The following is a 21,269-nucleotide window of genomic DNA, read 5'->3' as shown; positions in this document are numbered from 1 at the left end:
CGTTCTGACTGACTTGAAACTATTTCCTTTAAGTGTGGTAAAATATATATAACATAAAATTTGCCATTTTTAAGCGTATAGTTCTGTGGCATTAAGTACATCCATTCACATTATTATGCAACCATCACCATGATCCATTCCAGAACGTTTTTATCTTCCCACACTGAAACCCTGGACCCATTAAACGCTAACTCCCATTCCCCCCGCTCATGCCCCAGCCCCTGGCAACTGCCATTCTACTACTTTCTGTCTCTATGCATTTGACTACTCTAGGAATGACACCACACAGCTAGTAAATGATAGAGCCACAACTTCCCCCTAAAATCTTACTTTTAATCCCAGAATTCTTTCTACAGCTATTTCTCTGGAAATATTCTTTGGGCCTGTGCCAGTTGACAAGGTAGAGGAGGGGATTATGTAAATATTTTAACCCAGGGGATTTGATGCACTTAATTTTTTTTTTAAATAATGAATATGAATTTATTTTTGGAGAAAAGACCAGTAGTCTCCTGCCACCTTTCCCCTACCCCCAGTTCTTCCCACCTAGACTACCACAGAATCTTCTGATTTCTGTTAATCCTTGTCTCCCATCCCTTCAATAAATACTTCTAAATAAGCTCCAACAAACTGATGCTCACAGAGCTTGAGTGGACCTTTGAAATCATTCTAATCCAGTCTCTGGTTTTATATAAGAAGTCCAGGAAGGCTCCGTAGCATGGGAGATGCTTAACTCTGGGCGGGGTCCTGTCTGCCGCTCCATAATGCTACAGGGGCTCATTCTCGGCCTGTGGTCCACTGCCGTTTCCTCTCCATCCATCCGAATCCTTTCCAGTTCACATCCCAGTTCTTCATTAAGCCTTTCCAGGCCATTGTGCTTTTTCTCTTCCTTTTCTCAATTTACAACTTTATGCTGGATACCATACCTTAATTTGTAATTATTTCTAAATGTAACTCTTCTCTTTCTTACCTCCCCAATTTGCATGTAAGCTTCCTCAGACTGAGACATCCTGTATACCCATATCACAGCTTCTGCAGAAGGAGAGGCACCCCCAGTCCATACTTGCTGAGTGGTTGATTTATCTGATCATACTAAGCAAATAGGAGCTTCAGTGCTACATACCCTTAACAGTGGGGAACCAAAGAAAGAACACCAGCAACACTTGTGTATTGGGCCAAGAAACCGTTTGAAACAAAATGTAGCCTCAGCAAACACTCTGGGGCTATAATCTCTGAGAGTTCAGGGCCCAAGTCTGTCTTATTAACCCCAGAAGTACCAGCACCTGGCCCTGTGTTGGGCCATGGTCAGTGCTCAGTCAATCAATTACATGAATGGAAGAATGAAAATAGACGTTCATATTCAGTACCATGTCAAAATTCTTTCTAAAACGCTATTTGTGTGTTGACCTTACTGTGTGTCGGTCAACACTTTTCTTTAAAGCTCTTTCTTATGAGAAATAAGAAATAAGGGAAGAATTTTGTGAACTTTACAAGCTGGAAAATGTTTGTTAAGTATACATATTGGTGAGTTAAGAACTGAAGGAGTTTTGGACTTGCCCGGCGGTCCAGTGGTTAAGACTCTGCGCCTGCAATGCAGGGGCATGGGTTCAATCCCTGTTCAAGGAACTAAGATCCCATATGCCATGCAGCACAGCCAAAAAAAAAAAAAAAGAAGAAGAACTGAAGGAGTTTAACATAAGGAAAGAGAAGAAGAATAGTAAATTAACTTGGAAAGTAAATTAATTAATTTTTTTTAAAAAAGTAATTTACTTGGAAAGTAAATTAATCTCAAGAGAACTTCGTTAAACGTAGTGAAAGTTTGAAAGATTGGATACAAACCTAACTGAAATAATAAAGAGCCCATTGAAGCAGAAGGAGTAAAGGCGTAAGATGCCATTTCCGTGGGGACCAGGGCCAGCCCATTGCCCTAAACAAATCTCTGCTCGGGCTTGAGACTTGGCCTTGAGATTTACAAAGTAGAGAAAAGGATTCAAGGAATAGGAAATAATTAAAGGACTGTTCCTTTACGCTACTGATTAGAAAAGGAATCTGGAAAGGATTTCCCTTGAAATAAGTTAAACAAATAGCATTGTTTTTATAAACTATGTGTGGTTTATAGAATCAGAGAAAGTTAGAAGTGGGAAGGATTTGGAGCGTTCTTGTCTCTTACTATGCCGACTGTGGTCCACGGAGCAGCGGCATGATTGTGCAAAATGCAGATCCTCAGGCATCTCCCCAGACTTACTGAACTAGAATCTGCATCTTTAGATCCTCAGGGATCTAAGGGATCCTTTAGAACCCTTGTACCTTTGAGCATGAGACCCTGGTCTGGTCCAGTCCTCTGATGCATACAACAAACGTTTAGAGAGTACCTGCTATACCATCAGTCCTCCACGTAGTGCTACAGAAAATAAAACCCAGCTCCTGCTCGCAATGAGATTAGTCTAGTTAGGAAAGAAACAATAAAAAATAAACAATTGTAATATATTACGATGATAATTAATTCTTTCAAAAAATAATTATCAAATGCCTACCAGCCACAACAGCACAACTGTGGCCTGTGGAGCTCCTAGTGTAGGGTGGTGGACATGAAAGAAATAAAAACCAACTTTTTGAAGAGAAAGTTGAGAGAATATAGTAGGGGGATATAATGCAGATCAGGGAGCAAGGGAAGGTCTCTCTGAGCAAGTGATATTTAAGCTAAAGCCTGAAGAACGAGTAAGAAGTTAGGCAAAAAGGAAGTAGTATTCCCGATAGAGGAATTTACATGACAGGAAGAAGAAACTGGTGTGTGTCTCAGTCTGCTTGCACTGCCAGAACAAATACCATAGACTGGGTACCTTAATCAACAGAAATTTTTCTCACAGTTCTAGAGGCTAGAATTCCAAGATCAAGGTGCCAACACAATTGTTTTCTGGTGAGGACTCTTCCTGGTTTGCAGAAGAGCTGACCCCTTGCTGTGTGCTCACACGGCCTTTCTTCAGGTATGCGTGTATGGGTGTGTGCAGAGAGGGCGAGAGCTCTGGTGTCTCTTACTCTTCTTATAAGGGCACCAGCCCTGTCAGATTAGGGTCCCACCCTTATGATCTCATTTAACCTTTATCACCTCGTAAAGACCCTGTCTCGAAATGCAATCACACTGAGGGGTAGGGCTTCAACATATGAATTTTGGAAGCACGCATTCAGTCCATAACAGCGTATTGCACGTAACTGAGAGAAGGTCATTTGTGGCTGAGATGCAGGGAAGAAAGCCACTGGGAAGTAAGCAGGAGCCTATAGTAAGCGTTTTATATTGTATCCAAAGCAAGTAAGAAGTGACATTCTCTGTATTTTAAGGTCACTCTGTGAGGACGAATACAAGTGGAGAAAGCCAATTAGGAGGCTATTGCGGTAATCCATATAGGAGGTGATGATGGCCTGGAATGGGGATAGAAGATGTAAAGAAGTAGATAGATTTGAGATCTTTGTGATTACAATAGGTGGGACTTGACAGTAGATTAGACCTGAAGAGGAAGATACCAAGGATGATAATTTCCATGTATTTTGCATGGGCAGATAGTTGTGCCGCTTACTGAAACTGGGATGTCTGGAGGAAGAAGAGTCTTGGGGTAAGATAAAAAATTTCACAGGTTAGGGCTTCCCTGGTGGCGCAGTGGTTGGGAGTCCGCCTGCCGATACGGGGGGGTGCGGGTTCGTGCCCCGGTCCGGGAGGATCCCATGTGCCGCGGAGCAGCTGGGCCCACGAGCCGTGGCCGCTGGGCCTGCGTGTCCGGAGCCTGTGCTCTGCGGCAGGAGAGGCCACGGCAGTGAGAGGCCCGCGTACCGCCAAAAAAAAAAAAAAAAAAATTTCACAGGTTAATTTTTTTTTTTTAATATTTATTAATTTAGCTGCGCTGGGTCTTAGTTGCAGCACGTGGGATCTTCGCTGCAGCATGCGGGATCTTTAGTTGAGGCATACAGGATCTAGTTCCCCGACCAGGGATTGAACCCGGGCCCCCTGCATTGCAAGCGCAGAGTCTTAACCACTGGACCGCCAGGGAAGTCCCTTAAATTTTAGATATTTGTGAAAATCGTTTAGAAAATAGTAGTTGTAGGCAGGTTGACATTTGGATCTGGAACTCAGAAAATCAGTCTGACCAGAAATGAAAATTAGGGAAGAGTAATCCACATTTCAGAGTTTGTAAAGACAAGGATTGACTGGTGAGAGAGAGTAGAATGACAAGATTAGGGATCCCCAGGACTGGGTCTTGACAAATATGTAGAGACCAGAAAGAGGGGAAATAACCAGACAAGGAGACCAGCAAGGAGCAACCAGGGAGATAGAAGGAAAATCAAGAATGTGGTGTCAAGGAAGCCAAGACTATCCCGTCTTCAGTTCAAGAATGAGATCTGAACAAGAGATAAAGGTGTAGGAGTGGTCAACGTATGAGTAGTAGATGAAACCGTGGGCTTGGACGAAATTACTCAGCAAACTGTGACGAGAACCTTGGGAATCCATTAAGAGAAAGAAGAGCCTGATGCAGAGATAACTGAGAAGGGGGCTTCCCTGGTGGCGCAGTGGTTAAGAATCTGCCTGCCAATGCAGGGGACACAGGTTCGAGCCCTGGTCCCGGAAGACCCCACATTGCGTGGAGCAGCTAAGCCCGTGCACCACAACTACCAAGCCTGTGCTCTAGAGCCCGCGAGCCACAACTACTGAAGCCCACGCACCACAACTACTGAAGCCCACGCCCCTAGAGCCTGCGCCCCTCAACAAGAGAAGCCACCGCAATGAGAAGCCCGCGTACTGCAACGAGTAGTTGCTCGCCACAACTAGAGAAAGCCCGTGCGCAGCAAGGAGGACCCAATACAGCCAAAAGTAAAATAAACTTATTTAAAAAAAAAAAGACTTACATTTTCATTATTAAAAAAAAAAGATAACTGAGAAGAAGCAACAGGAGAAGGATAAGGAAAAATAAGTAGAGATTAGGATCCCCAAAGGGAAAGTTTGATCAGCAATGTCAGATGCGCCAGAGAAGCCAAGTAAAATAAGAACGAACGTGTTCCTTGGATTGGACAACCAGATGGAGAAGTTCATTAAAGATCTTGGTGACAGTGCTTCCATGGAGGAAGGAGAAGGAAGCTAGGCTGAAGGCAGCATACAGCAGTGGTTTCAGAGTGTGATCCTTAACCCATCCACATCAAAATCAGCAGGAGTGCTTGCTGAAAACAAAGCAGAATTGTTGATCACAGAACTAGGAATCTGCATTTTGTTGCCCCTCCATGTTGTCCTCATGGACATTAAAATTTGAGAACCATTGCCAATAAACAGCTATTTCAAAACTATTAACCATGAAGGGAAGGAAAAAAAACTAAAGATGGACACATGCTGCTGGAGGATTTTGAGACCTAAGTATGTTAATATGCTGAGAAAAGAAGGCCAGTAAAGGATGAGAGATTAAAAGTTAAAAGAAAGAAGTAAAAATGACAGGCTGGTAGAATGCAGGAAGGAATGACATCCAGTGCCCAGTGGAAGGGATGAGCTTTCAACTGAGAAAAGAAGGAAAGCAGTAAGATGGGTTCAGTTGAAGAAAAGTTTTCAGGTGAGTTGAGAAGCCAAGGATTGTGGTTTTAAAATACCTCCATGGGGGCTTCCCTGGTGGCTCAGTGGTTGAGAGTCTGCCTGCCAATGCAGGGGACACAGGTTCGTGCCCCAGTCTGGGAAGATTCCACGTGCCGTGGAGCGGCTGGGCCCGTGAGCCATGGCCGCTGAGCCTGCGCGTCCAGAGCCTGTGCTCCGCAACGGGAGAGGCCGCAACAGTGAGAGGCCCGCGTACCGCAAAAAAATAAATAAATAATAAAATACCTCCATGGGACTTCCCTGGTGGTGCAGTGGTTAAGAATGCGCCTGCCAATGCAGGGGACATGGGTTCGAGCCCTGGTCTGGGAAGATCCTACATGCCACGGAGCAACTAAGCCTGTGCACCACAACTACTGAGCCTGCGCTCTAGAGCCCATGAGCCACAACTACTGAGCCGCGTGCCTCAACTACTGAAGCCCGCGCACCTAGAGCCCGTGCTTCGCAACAAGAGAAGCCACCGCGGTGAGAAGCCCGCGCACCACAACAAAGAGTAGCCTCTGCTCACTGCAACTAGAGAAAGCCCACGTGCAGCAACGAAGACACAACGCTGCCGAAAGTAAAAGAATTAATTTTTTTTAAAAAAGATTCTGGTTCAAAAGATAAAATGCATATACAAAGCTTTAAAAAAAATAAAATAACTCCACAAGTTCTTTAACGCTCTTCCCTTCAAAAGGTGGAGCCTTTGTCCCCTCCCTTTGCGTGTGGGCTGGGTTTAGTGACCTGTTTCTAAGGAGTAGAATCTGGCAGAAGTGATGGTGTCTGACTGGGTCCCAGGAGGCAGTGTAGCACCCTGCTTGCTCTTTCTCTCTCAGATGACTCACACTGGGGGTGCCAGCTGCCACATGGTGAGGACACTCAGAACCCAGTGCAAGGCCCAGTGGGGAGGAACGAGGCCTCCAGCCAGCAGACACATGAGTGGGATCAGAAGCTGGTCCTCCAGCCCCAGGCCGACCTTCAGATGACCGCGGCCCCGACCAACAGCGTCACTGAAATCTCCTGAGAGATTCTGAGCCAGAATCTCCCAGCTGAGCCCCTCCTACATTCCTGACCCACAGAAACTGTCAGATGACAGATATTTGTTATCTGAAGCTGCTGCCTTTGGAGGTAATTTATTATGTGGCAGTAAATAACTGATTAAAAAATCTTAAGTGTTTTTGATTTTCTCTGTGACATGGGAGTCAGGTTCATTGCTGAGACTAAGAAAAAAATAGAGTAAAAGACTTGAGAATGGGCTTCCCTGGTGGCACAGTGGTTGAGGGTCCGCCTGCCGATGCAGGGGACGCGGGTTCGTGCCCCGGTCCAGGAAGATCCCACATGCCGCGGAGCGGCTGGGCCTGTGAGCCATGGCCGCTGAGCCTGCACGTCCGGAGCCTGAGAAAAATAGTCACTGAGAACTCATAGAAGGGATCTGGGCTTTGGTGAGGATCACCTCAGGTTGGACAGGACTCGTGTGCTCTCCCTAGTTTACAAGGTGGTTTTTCCTTTGAGTGCTGTTCAGCAGCCCGAGTGGAGGACTGAAAGTGTGCTGTTGAATTGATCTAGGCTTGAGATTTCAACAAGCTGAGTCAAAGGGATCTGGGAATTGGGAGTCTGGGCACAGCAGAGGCCCAGGCTGTGTTATCTCTCAGACACTTTTAGTTGAAGGAATGGAAACCCTAATTCAAGCTGGCTAAACATCATAATGTATTCGTGTGAAGTCCAGAGACGGGAGGCTTCAAGCAGGAGTTGATATCCAGCTGTCCACTAATCTCACCCAAGACTCGTTTCTTTTCCACTCTCTACCCTGCCTTTCATACCTGTTTTATCCTAAGGCTGGATCTGCGAATAAAATCATACAGTGAAATGATTGCCAGTAACAACGAGGGTTACATGCTTCTTTTTTTTTTTTTTTTTTTTTTTTTTTTTTTTTTTTTGCGGTAAGCGGGCCTCTCACTGTTGTGGTCTCTTCCGTTGCGGAGCACAGGCTCTGGACGCGCAGGCTCAGCGGCCATGACTCACGGGCCCAGCCGCTCCGCGGCACGTGGGATCCTCCCGGACCGGGGCACGAACCCGTGTCCCCTGCATCGGCAGGCGGACTCTCAACCACTGAGCCACCAGGGAAGCCCTACATGCTTCTTCATTCACAGGAAGCAAGAAAGAAAATGATCTTTTCCTCTTTCCATCAGGGAAATACAGGCTTCATTTGGAACCAGACTGAGTCACATATCCACGCCTGAACCAACCCCCATGGCCAAGGGAATGCCATTAGACTTCAGCACAATCAGCACCCGCCCCTAAGTTAGAGGTGAAGGAGTCAGGGCCCCTAAGCCTCATGGGAATGGACGCCGAGGCAGCCATTGGCGACGTCCACACAACAGGTGAAGATATGAACACAAAGAAAAGAACTCATTTGGAAGATGAAGAAACTCAGGCACAGAGGAGCTGTGTGACTTGCAAAGTCACAGTTAGGAAACGGCAGACCGAAGGCTTGAATCCAGGTCTTCCAGCTCTGTGGTCCCGGGATCTTTTTGCTACATCAAGGTGCCTCTCAATGACTTATTTAAAAGATCTTACAAATTGGTCATTGAAGAGGCACTAGCAGTTATTCTGAAAACTCAGGAAAAAGAATTCATTGCAGAGAACAGATACGTACTTTGGTTGCCTCAGTTAATGTGATTTTATTATAAAACTAAGGAAATAAATACGGGAAATAAAAATGATAAGGAATGTAGAAGTGGCTAAGCAGCCACCCAGCCAGAAGGAGGGTGGTAAGCCACGCACTCCATTTCATGAAGCTGCAGTGCAGTCTGGGACTGATCAGGTGCCTGAAGTCTGTCAGAGCTCTGGCAAGGGCCCCACTATGCTCTCGCAAACGGGCAGTGAAGGAAAACTGGATCATTAAATAGAAATTGGAGCTATTGTCAAAAGAAGATGAAAATGCATGCCAGGGCTTCCCTGGTGGCGCAGTGGTTGGGAGTCCGCCTGCCAATGCAGGGGACACGGGTTCGAGCCCTGGTCCAGGAAGAGCCCACGTGCCGCGGAGCAGCTAAGCCCGTGCGCCGCAACTACTGAGCCTGCGCTCTAGAACCTGCGAGCCACAGCTACTGAAGCCTGTACACCTAGAGCCTGTGCTCCGCCACAAGAGAAGCCACTGCAATGGGAAGCCCACGCACCACAACAAAGAGTAGTCCCCGCTCGCCGCAACTAGAGAAAGCCCGCGTGCAGCAACGAAGACCCAACACAGCCAAAAATAAACATAAAATAAAATTAATTAATTTAAAAAGAAAATGCATGCTAGAGAAGGAAAAAACACATATCCATGGTACCTACCTTATAAAATTGTTTTGAGGATTAAGTAAAGCACAGAGAGACAGAGAACACTTCACTCATAATGTAATAAATGCATTTGCACATAATGCGATAAACTTCATTATTATTTTCTGGCAAACTTTGAGTCAGGTGCCATGATCAGGGTCACAAATCAATCCAAGCAGAATACTAAAGGGATGATTGGTGAGCTCTTGGAAAAGAAAATACTGATCACTAAGGAGCCACCACTGGGTCACTAAGCCCCAAAATAGCAAAGTTCTCAACATCATTTTCGACCGTGTATACACAGTATATTTGGTATATCAGGATTTCAGCAAGGTCTCCCATGATGTCCTTTTAGACAGGATGGAGAGAGAGGAACTGCATGTACAATTAGGTGGATTTGTCATCACTAAACTTCAGTGTCATAGCATGCTGATTAATGGACCTAGTCATTAAGCAAGCACTGTGCCAAGCACCGTAGCAGATGTTGAAGACATAAACGTGAAACCCTGCTTGCACCTGGGTAAGCTTCTGCTGGCTTGGAGGGTGATATGGTGTTGTCCTGAAGCATTTACTGGGCAGCCTGCAGGCAGTATCCTGGAACTGGGCTTCAAGCATCAGCTGGGTTGGTTGAACGCTCGGTCTGAAAGACCCTGGTCCAGCCCTGACATTTTATGAGTCCTTTATTTATTTATTTATTTATTTATTTTGCTCTTAAAATGACAGTAATTTTATTAAAGTTCCATATAGTACAAATCAGTAAAACAGACTAGAAATAAAATAATACTTGGAATTCAAAATAATATAAGAATAACATAGTTATTCCATGTAAACCACAAAATAAGCCTTGTATGGCTGAAATAAGGGATCTAATTTTTATTTGACTTGAGAGATTACACTAGCTGTGACACGTGACCACATCAGCCTCACTGCAAATCATTTGGCTTTTATAACCTCGACTTTTCTCACACATATTAAATCATATAGAAGAAAACCTTTATGAAACAAAGACCTTCCACCAATATCACATTTTTTTTTTCACATCTTAATGTGGTACTCATTATAAATGTTTCAAGTGCACAGTTTGTTTTAGAAAAATAAGCTAAAAACCAATGAACGATCACAGAAAACAGTAGAGCTTCTGAGCATCAAAGAAATATTTCAGGAATGCAGTGGGCACGTGGTTGCCTTTAAACTTAGAACAGAAAGTAATACTGTGAAAGAAAGTTTGGGAAGATACTAACAGGCTACAGTTCTAGGCCTCATTAGAGTTCAAATCTCAAGCTAAACGGCTGAAAATGAGTGGAAATTGGGCAAGCCCAGCAATTCCCATGTCTGGACGTGCCGCGTGGGCCCTTGTCCTGTTACTTTGACAGCTGCCGAGACTTCACACGTTTTCATCCCCTCCCTGTACTTTCTCTGCACCCACTCGTCTCTTACAGCCAAACTCCAGCACTACTTCCTCTAAGAAGCTTTTCCTGAGGCATCCCCCCGCTGGTCCCCTCAAATGTCCCCCGCCCACACAGAGGGTTGATTAAGGCCCTGCCTCTGTGCTTCTGTAAACCGTGGTATGAATTGCTAACGTAGTTTGATTTTTCGGGCTACTAGGTTTTATTCCATTATTGGCCCATAATCTTTCTCATTAAGTAAACTGTGAGCTCCTTGAGAACAAGAACTATGTTTAATTCATTGTTGGACACCAGAGTCTTCCACAGTGGTTGACATAAGTGACATACTTAAGAATTGTTTGTTAAATGAATGAATGGATGGGTGGATGACAGCAATAACTGGTATTTACTATTAAAATGGTTTGAACCATTGGCTCTCCTTTGTGCATTATAATTATAATTGGTTGGAAACTGTGATGAGAATTGGCTGTATCCAAGCGAGGCGGTGGGGTGAGGGATGTATTTCTTGCACATTTGAGGAGTATCTTCATAATCAACAATTTGGTTTGGTTCATACTTTTCCTCCCTTACTCTGAGAATAGTAGATAAATTGCGGGAAAATAAAACATTTTAAAAAATCTATTCAACAGATATTAACTGAGCATCTACTGTCCAAAGTGGTATGTGTCCTAGGCAGACCCAGATTCTATCCTCAAGGAGACTATAGTTTATTTTTTTTATTTTTATTGGAATATAGTTGATTTACAATGTTGTGTTAGTTTCATGTGAATCAGTTATACATATACATATATCCACTCATTTTTTTTTTTTTTTTTTTTTTTGCGGTACGCAGGCCTCTCACTGTTGTGGCCTCTCCCGTTGCGGAGCACAGGCTCCGGACGCGCAGGCTCAGCGGCCATGGCTCACGGGCCCAGCCGCTCCGCGGCATGTGGGATCTTCCCGGACCAGGGCATGAACCCGTGTCTCCTGCATTGGCAGGCGGACTCTCAACCACTGCGCCACCAGGGAAGCCCCACTCATTTTTTTTAATATTTATTTATTTATTTGGTTGCACTGGGTCTTAGTTGCAGCAGGCAGGCTCCTTAGTTGTGGCATGTGAACTCTTAGTCGTGACATGCATGTGGGCTCTAGTTCCCTGACTAGGGATCGAACCCGGGCCCCCCTGCATTGGGAGCATGGAGTCTTAGCCACTGTGCCACTAGGGAACTCCCTATCCACTCTCTTTTAGATTCTTTTCCCATATAGTTCATTACAGAGTATTGAGTAGAGTTCCCTGTGCTATACAGTAGGTCCTTATTGGTTATCTATTTATATATAGTAGTGTGTATATGTCAGTCCCAATCTCCCAATTTATCCCTCCTCTCCCCTTACCCCCTGGTAACCATAAGTTTGTTTTCTACATCTGTGACTCTATTTCTGTTTTGTAAATAGTTCATTTGTACCATTTTTTTTTAGATTCCGCATATAAGCGATATATGATATCTGTCTTTTCTGTGTCTGACTTACTTCACTCAGTATGACAATCTCTGGGTCCATCCATGTTGCTGCAAATGGCATTATTTCATTCTGTTTTATGGCTGATTAACATTTCATTGTATATATGTGTACCACATCTCCTTTATCCATTCATCTGTTGATGGACATTTTATATATCTATAATGCTGCCTTATTGAAAACAGTCATCACTGAATTCAATCTGTAGGAAAGATCAGTTTTCTCTTGCTTAGTTTTTCACCACAAGCCCCAGCATTATAGATATAACATCCCAATATTAAGTAGGGATTTGGAATCAGGCAAATTGGGTAACATTTTATAGTCTCTCTTTCTTACCTATCGAATGAAGATAGGTAATAATCCCTACCTGTTGGGGTTCATTTTACTATTAAAGTGGGATAAATTATATAAAATACTTAGAACCCTGCCTGACATAAGGTTTTTCAGTAGGCAGTCAGTATTCCTCTTAGCATATAAATATATGTCTACATGGTATTTTTCTAAGCCTTTTCTTCTGTGGACTAAAATAGATATTTTCTATGGATAATTTTGTTGCCCAGATTCAAGGGATTTGGATAGATTTTTAACCATTAATCCCACAGAATTCTAGGACTCCAATAGCACAGAATCCAGACTGAGTCCATACAACATGTTCCTTTTTTCCAGGCTCTCATCAATCTTTCATGGCCTTTCCTGGCCAAGTGTAATATAAATACTTGAATGAGCTTCTTGGTGCTGACATTTAGAATTTCACAGCATTCATCTGCACTTAATATCTGTCACTGAAAAGGCCTGGCAACATTGCAGTTGGTTCCTCCTACTGCCAAGGTGTTAATGGTTTTAAAAAAAAAAAAAAAAGGACAGGTTCTGCCAAGGTTGGTTAATTTAAGATCAGCTCCCTAAAGGGCATAAGCCAAAAAGATCTGTGCCACGTGGTTTTGTTATTGTACCCTGTGTGCACGAGTTTTCAACATAAAAATTTGTGATGTTTATAGATAACTGAATTCGGTTCAGCAGGATATTTTATTTAGGCACTGTGTCAATCAACTCAGGATGCCATACAAAACACCAAGTGGCTGAGTGGCTTAAAAAACAGAAATTGATTTTCTCACAGTTCTGGAGGCTAGAAGTCCGTGGTCAGGGTGCCAGCAGGGTTAGGTTCTGGTGAAGGCTCTCTTCCTCGTTTGCAGACAGTCACCTTTTCACTGTGTCCTCACGCGTGGCCTTTCCTCCATATATGCTCACAGAGACAGAGAGCCCGATCTCTCTTTCTTCCTCTTCTTGGCAGGCCACCAATCCTATTAGGTTGAGACCCTACCTTTATGACCTCATTTAACCTTAATTAATTCCTAAAAGCCCTGTCTCCAGATACAGTCACATTGGAGGTATGGATTGGGGGAGGACACAATTCAGTCCATTGCGGGCACTTTTCCATGTCTAAAATGGGGAGAGGAATTTCAGATAAGTAGTCTGCAACCAAGGTACTGAGGATCCTAAACCCTAATAGAAATAGTATTATCCCACAATAAGACGATATGGTCTAATAAACATCAAGTTTCTTTCATTTGGACCACAATTTTATAATACTGATTATCTCATTAAACAATTAAAAGCTCTAATTGGACTTTGAATATACCTAGGTGATAAGTTAATAAATGCCATTTACTTGCTTAACTAATTTTTTTTTAATAAATTTATTTATTTTTGGCTGCCTTGGGTCCCTGTCGCTGCACGCGGGCTTTCTCTAGTTGTGGCAAGCGGGGGCTACTCTTCGTTGCGGCGCGCGGGCTTCTCATTGTGGTGGCTTCTCTTGTTGCGGAGCACAGGCTCTAGGCGCACGGGCTTCAGTAGTTGTGGCTCACGGGCTCAGTAGTTGTGGCTTGCGGGTTCTAGAGCGCAGGCTCAGTAGTTGTGGTACATGGGCTTAGTTGCTCTGCGGCATGTGGGATCTTCCCGGACCAGGGCCCGAACCCATGTCCCCTGCATTGGCAGGCGGATTCCCAACCACTGTGCCACCAGGGAAGTCCGTGCTTAACTAGTTTTTAACTCCACCACCACCGTTACGTTTTCTTGCTAAAAATATCAAACGTAAATCTAATGAACCCTTTAGGATCTCGAGTCTAGATACTACCAGTGTGCAGGAAATACAGGGGACAATAACTCCATGTTAAATGATGCCTCAGTCTACAAACTCCAGAATGTAGGTCCATCTACAGGACAAAATCCCAGGTTCTTCAATGGACACACACAACTATCGATACACACAACAACTTAAAATAATGTTCAGCGACCCTAGCATGTAATCCGAAATGTTGCATACTGTACGACCCTTTGGCGCCAAAGCGCAGAAGTGGTGCTAGTCTCCATGGGACAAGCTTCAGCAGTCATTGCAGTGCAGCCTCACAGGACCACGCGTGGGCCTGAACACCTGTGGGTCACACGCACTTCTGTGGTCAGCACATACTGAATGAGCATAGATGTTGCACTGGCTACTGGAAATAATAAAGGGGAATAAAACACGCGTTTTCAGGGAGACTATGGAGTCAGAATTAGCAAACTTGAATTAGAGAACGAGTACCTCTTAAAACACAAAGTACTAGCTTTGAGGACAGTAAAGATTCTGAAAAGACAGAGTTCAAAATGCATTTTTGTCATACACTACAATATATATAAACCCAACTTGTCTATTTCTGGGACAGTGTGCAAGGATTTAGCGACAAGAAGATACATAATAAGTTGTGAAATTGTGTGTTCAGTATGATCTCATTTCTATATTAAAAATATATACAGAAAACAAAAATTAGGATATTTACCAAAATATTAATGTCGATTATCTCTATATAAAAGGATTATAAGTAATTTTACTTTCTTTGTAATATTTTTTAAAAATTTTTAACAATGACATAAATTTTGTAATCGGGAAATAAATTCTCTTTGTTTTTTTTTGCGGTACGCGGGCCTCTCACCGCTGCAGCCTCTCCCGTTGCGGAGCACAGGCTCCGGACGTGCAGGCCCAGTGGCCATGGCTCACGGGCCCAGCCACTCCACGGCATGTGGGATCCTCCTGGACGGGGGCACGAACCCGTGTCCCCTGCACCGGCAGGCGGACTCTCAACCACTGCGCCACCAGGGAAGCCCTAAATTCTCTTTTTAACTTAAAAAATTTTAAGGCACATGAAGCTTCCTATCTAGATACAGCCTTGTATGAAAATCATATCTCTGCACTTTTCTATTTCACTGTAAAAGGGATCATTTTAATGGCTGTGTTTCTCTATATGATGTTAGAACTATTGAAATGTAAGTTTTTCACTCCCCAAATATTTAGTCCTATTTCAGTAAGACGTTTCATTTAGACATAAAATTTCACAAGAATACAGCCTTGGAATGGTCTAGCTATCTATGGACAAAAGCTATTTAAATGTGTGATGCAGGGAATTCCCTGGCGGTCCAGTGGTTAGGATTCCACGCTTCCATTGCAGGGGGCACGGGTTCGATCCCTGGTTGGCAAATTAAGATCCCACAAGCTGCACAGTGCCCCCCGCCCCCCAAAAAATGTGTAACACAATTATAAACCCCTATGAAAATGTTTCTGCAGGTATGCTGGTATCCTCCTGGGCATCACAAATACCTTTGCCACTATACCTGGAATGATTGGGCCCATCATTGCTAGAAGTCTGACCCCTGAGGTAAGTAGATAATTTGCCTATAAACTGAAAAGCTCTAAACAGTTCATTTGAAGCTGCACACCTGTGTCAAAGTTGAGTATATTTTAATTAAGGATAAAATTCTGAATGTCTATTCTTATGCAATTATTTACAGCAACAAAAAGCTAAATACCGTAATAGGTAGGAAAGTATATTTTCAAAGAACACTTTCAATTTTAGACAGAACAACGGAACTAAGTTAAATGAAGATCTTGTAACTGAAACCACACAAGTACTTAAAAGTTGTGATATTATACCAGATAAATAACTTGTATCTTTGGTTTGAACAAATAAAAATTGGCAATGTAGAATTATTCCAGAAATGGAACCACGGAAGTGTCAGGAAATCAGGTGAGAATGAATAAGAACAGTTGAAAGAATCCAGAACGTTTAGAAGAGCAGAATACTTAGGAAGATGTATAGGTGTCTTCACAGATTTGAAAGAGGGTGACTTATTCTCGGTAGTTCCACAAAGCCAGATGGAGAGAAGGTACGAGGAGACAATAGGCAAGTTTTCTGTTTAGAGCTGTTACTGTGTGGCATGGGCTGCCCTTTGAGTTAGTGAGCCCTGAAACGGTCAAACATGTATTCAACTGGCATTTCCTGAGTGCTTATTACTGTGACAGATACTAAGGATTCAAAGGCAAAATTATAAGATTCTACACTTGAGAAATTCATTATTTAGATATTATATGTAAAAGGACTTCCCTGGTGGCGCAGTGGTTGAGAGTCCGCCTGCCGATGCAGGGGACACGGGTTCATGCCCCAGTCCAGGAAGATCCCACGTGCCGCGGAGCGGCTGGGCCCGTGAGCCATGGCTGCTGAGCCTGCGCGTCCGGAGCCTGTGCTCCGCAACGGGAGAGGCCACAACAGTGAGAGGCCCGAGTACCGAAAAAAAAAAAAAAAATAGAGATTATATGTAATGAAAGTACAGTGTGACAAAGCTGCAGAAAAAATGTATGCTCTTGCTGTGGACACAGAGGAGGGAACAACCAGTTTGCGGGGAAGGAGCCTGGAGGAGTGAGCCAGGGTGTGGGAAGGGCTGGTATCCGGCCTGTGTCAGGGCACTGAGGCCCCAGAAACACAGCGGGCCCGGGGTTGTGTGGCCTGAAGCAGAGACACTGAGTTATATTGTGTAAGAAATCAAATTCAGCGACCTCAAAGGCCCTTTCCAACTCCAGTTTTCTACTGCTTAAGAAAATCTAAAGGACTAATGAAATGTGTTCTTCAAGAGGCTGACTTAACCTCTAAAAGAGACTTAATTTTCTCTGTTTTGTCTCTGTGATGAAATTAACACTATCTAATCCTTAGAATTTCAGTATATGCCTACAAATTGTCTTATTACCGAATACTCTGACTTCAGACACGGGGGTGTTCACTGCACGTGGTGCTCTACCATTTCTAATTCCTTACTCAAGTGAATCAGTGCCTCCTTGTTACCATTTTCTCCCACTTAACAGAAAGGAATGTTGGGACCGCTCAGTATGTCCCATCACAGATGTTTACCCTTATCTTCATGGAGCATTGTGGCAACACAGGAACCTAAGTCAGCACACTACCACGAGTAATTTCATTCATTATCACTAGTCCTGGCACTTCTGCTGGGAAGATCTGGACTCCTGAATTCAAGTCTTGAATGTTTGTAAAGTGGGAACTGAACTGGATTTCAGATCTATTGTTACAGCATTTGTTTCATGTTATTTAAAAAGGCCATTATTTTTAAAAAGGAGAAACACATTTACCTGTACAATTGTAATTGCTTACAATTAAAGTTTACCGCACTTTATAATTTATAATTTATTTATTATAAATAAATAATGAAATAGGGAGTCCCTGGCAGTCCAGTGGTTAGGATTTGTCGCTTTCACTGCCATGGCTCAGATTCAGCCCCTGGTCGGGGAACTGAGATCCCACAAGCTTCGCAGTGTGGCCAAATAATAATAATAATGATGATGAAGTAAAGGTCAAAGTGTGTCTGAGGTTCAATTCCGTTACAGACACAACAGCATTCTCTAAAAACTGGTGGAGTTTTTGTTAAAAAACAAACCAGGAGCTTTGTGTGATTTCTGGTACAGTTGATTGATTTTAAGTCACCCGTTGCCTCCAGGTAACACTGGGGTATTATTTTATCCAGCAGATCACACAGAGCAGCTTTTTCTTAGAATCCTAAGAAGCTGTGGTAAACCCGTCTCTCGGGTATATGATTAGTAATTAGTAATTACTGACCGTAATTAGTAATTAGTAATTACTGACCGACTTCTGCTCTAGGATGGTAACACGTTGTTAGCAAGCATATCTAAATAGTCCCTAAAATTTAAGATGGTTTCTAAGATTTTTTTTTCCACCAGAATACATTCATCTCAGAAAAGTATATTTGACCACAGAGTACTCCTTTCTTTCTCCGTGTTTTTCCTTTTTTCCTACATAAATGACTTCATGCCAACTTGCTGGTGCCTTTCCTTTTTCTTCCTCATTGCCAGTTCAGCTGCTCGGTTTTTTCTTTTCTAACTGCTGCAAACTCTGGTTACATTGAAATTGTGAAAATCCAAAAAAAACGTTGTTAAAGATAGTCACACGACCCAGAGGTTTAGATAACTACTGGATATTTTTACACCACTGGATTACACACTGTGTCTTGTTGATCTCTTACCGACAGATCCCATCTATGTTCTGTGTTGTGTGCCATTCAAGAGCCCTGCAGGATCTTTCAGGCCAGGCTGAACCTGTGTCCATCTTAACTCATCCTTACTCGATCTGCCCCTGACACCCCATACCTGAGAACTTGGGAGATGATGTGCAGGCATAATACTAATACTTTCCTAGTAACACATGAGTTGAGGACATGCCAATGTTTTATTTTTAGTAAACGTTTTTATTGAAGTGTAACATGCATTTTTTTAAATGCACAAATCCTAAGTACACAAGCTGGACAGATTTTCAGAAAGTTAGTACATCTGTGTGACCAGTGCCCACCCAATCAAGAAACAGCACGTTATCTCCCTCACAAAGCCTCCGGGTAGCCCTTCCTTTCTCTTTCACCCCCACCAACAGGAACCACTCTCCTTTCTAACACCGTAGATTATGGGCTGTATATCAGTGGAATCGTTCAGTGTGCACTCTTTGTTTGTGAGGCGTATCGATGTCGTTGTGGGTCATTCGTTGTCGTTGCTGTAAGTAGTCCGTGGAACACACATGCCACCATCTCACTGTTGATGGACATTTGGGTTGTTTCCAGTTTTTATGAATAATGCTACTGCCATATAAAAACAATCTTGTGACACCACCTTTTTTTAAAGCGGACCACAAACAAAATCCTTTTTCATTTGCATTTTTTCTTTCCTTCTCTGCAGAACACTGTTGGAGAATGGCAGACTGTTTTCTGCCTTGCTGCTGCTGTCAACGTATTTGGCGCCATTACCTTCACACTGTTCTCCAAAGGCGAAGCACAAAACTGGGCTGTTAGGGATCACGGTGGACCCAGAAACTGAAGGAACCAATAAATAATCCTGTCTCGATGTATTTTTGTTTATCATGTAACCTAGCAGTGCCTTTGATATTTTAATGTGTAAGCAATCTATATATAAGAAAAAATTGTACTGTATTAAATTTTTAAGGCCTGTAATCATGAAATGTCACTAGTTGCCAGATTCGTAAAATTAGCTGTTTTTAATGATTAATAACACATTTGCTAGAACTTACAATTCAGGGTCACATACCTGGCTGCAAGTCAGGCAATCTGAAAGAGGGGAGTTCTGTTTATTTTCAAGACCATACTTAAAGGGACGAGCAGAAACGGACCCCTCTATACCTTTGCTTAAGCTGGATAGTAATTCTCAGGTCCTGGTAAACACCTTTTTTTGTACACTTTCCTCAGAAACTTATCTGTCATCAACATTCCCTGACACTTAGCTCTCAAACTTCAGCATCTCCACGGAGCTGCCAGCCACTGTATCATTCAGCCTGGCAACTTCACTGAGGGGAGCGTGCCCAGGCCGCTGCCAGGCGTTCCCTCTCTGGCTGCAGGGACAGTGCCCAGCACTTACCAGAGGCAGCATCCAAGACCAGGGTCAGCGCCAAGGCTTTGGATGGTGTCATTCCCCTGGGGCTGTTAACGAGTGCCTGAAGCCCTGAGCCGGCAGGGACAGCGCAGTCCACAGCCATGGCTTCCATGCCCCTCACCCTTCCCTTCCCAGCACGCTGGAAGACTGACTGCCATGTAACCTGCAAAAGAAAGTATGATGCCCAATTAGCCACAAGTAGCATCATCCCACCTTCGTGTGGGATCAGAGTATAAATTTTCAAGTCCTGTGTTCTATGAGCTCCACCAGGATAATTAAATTTAAAAAAAGCACTCTCACATGTTTTCCCTCTGTCTTACGTGTCAGTGTCTGGTCGCAGCTCAAGGTTAGGGTGACTCTTACTTCCGCAGCACCTGCAACCAGTGGAGTGACCGTCTTTACTGCTGGTCTCTGAAAGCTCATTCTGCCAGTTTCTCCTGGGCCATCGTCCAGTGGGTTTTGAGCGTGCTTCGAGGGCATTTATGTGGTTTGGAACTTGACTTACGTTTTGTTGTGTATGTTCAACACTACCTGGAACATCTTAACTAAAGCTATTTAATGTAATATGACATGTACACATTTCTGTAAATTTATTTTTAAATCTGTAAATAACTTTAAGTTGCTATGGTGATTTTTCTTTTATAAATTATCAAAATAAACCTTTTTGGATTGATTATTTTTGGATCTGACAGCCCTGTGACACCTTCTAGTAGCCACAGTGGCTATTTTATATCTTCTCTTTCGTCCTCCTCAACCACTGATCTACCTCTACCCACATCTCTGCCACCATTCAGCCAGGATACATAGGTCCTCTAAGTGATGCAGCATCAGAAACCTCTACTGCCATCAGCCTGCCCTTCCTGACTCTGAAATGGGTCAACTCCTCCTGCTAAAGCATATGCCTGCATCCCTGATTATGTCCTCTCACCTCCTCCAGACCTTGCTTGAGTAACTCCTCTTGCACAGTCTCCACCTCTCTTCTTGTTCTTTCCCTTCTGTCTCAAAGACATACAAGCCTTCTAGCCTTTAAAAAAACAAAAATACCTAACCCTCCTGGGGGCATGAAAACACACACATCCCCTGGTGGCCCAGGGGTTAGGACTCGGGGCTTTCACTTCCATGGCCCGGGTTCAGTCCCCGGCTGGGGAACTAAGATCCCACAAGCCGCACAGCGCGGCACGCACACACAAAACATACGTATGTAATATTTCTAGAATGATCCTCAAGAAACTGGAAACAGTGGTTCCTTCTAGAGAGAAAAAATAGGCAACCAGGGCTGGGACGGGGAATTCATTTTCACCTTGCCAAATGTGACAGTATAACCTATTCAAATAAAAACATCATTTAAAAAAACGAGACACCTGCTGCTCAAGCTACTACTGTGTGATCACCCCCAGGCTTTGCACTGCACGACGGACATGCCCAGCGAGCTGTCTTCACTGCACCTGAGAGGTTTAAATCCAGCCTCACGCTCTCACCCTCACGCCTCACCCCCAATGAAACCAGCTGTTCCTGCCACTCTCCTTACTCCTGTCACTGAGGCTCGGGCTTGGAGTCATTTTTTATCCTTCCTCTTCCTGCATCTCCCACCTCACCCTCGACCCTGTGTATAATTAACCATCTGTCTTTTCCATTCCAGTTCGTTAAAGTCTCCGGATTTAAAAAAAAAAAAAAAAATCCCTCTGGCCATCTCCTA

At 43.6% G+C, this 21,269-nt stretch overlaps 1 protein-coding gene across 2 annotated transcripts in view; it reads left to right on the top strand.

Annotated features, from left to right (window-relative positions):
- Positions 1-20,240, top strand: part of SLC17A5 (solute carrier family 17 member 5) — a 59,113-nt gene extending 38,873 nt beyond the window's left edge. The window contains exons 10-11 of one of the 2 annotated variants that reach the window (XM_082669369.1): positions 15,407-15,497; positions 18,866-20,240. In XM_082669369.1, the coding sequence (XP_082525495.1) occupies positions 15,407-15,497; positions 18,866-19,003 (229 nt within the window). In that variant the 3' untranslated portion in view covers positions 19,004-20,240. The remainder of the gene's footprint in view (positions 1-15,406; positions 15,498-18,865) is intronic. The other variant, XM_082669370.1, reaches the window with a different exon arrangement.
- Positions 20,241-21,269: the final 1,029 nt, after the last annotated feature.

Source organism: Grampus griseus, assembly GCF_964374135.1.
Source record: "Grampus griseus genome assembly, chromosome: 13".
Lineage (NCBI taxonomy): Eukaryota > Metazoa > Chordata > Mammalia > Artiodactyla > Delphinidae > Grampus > Grampus griseus.
This window is presented reverse-complemented; position numbering and strand designations above follow the sequence as displayed.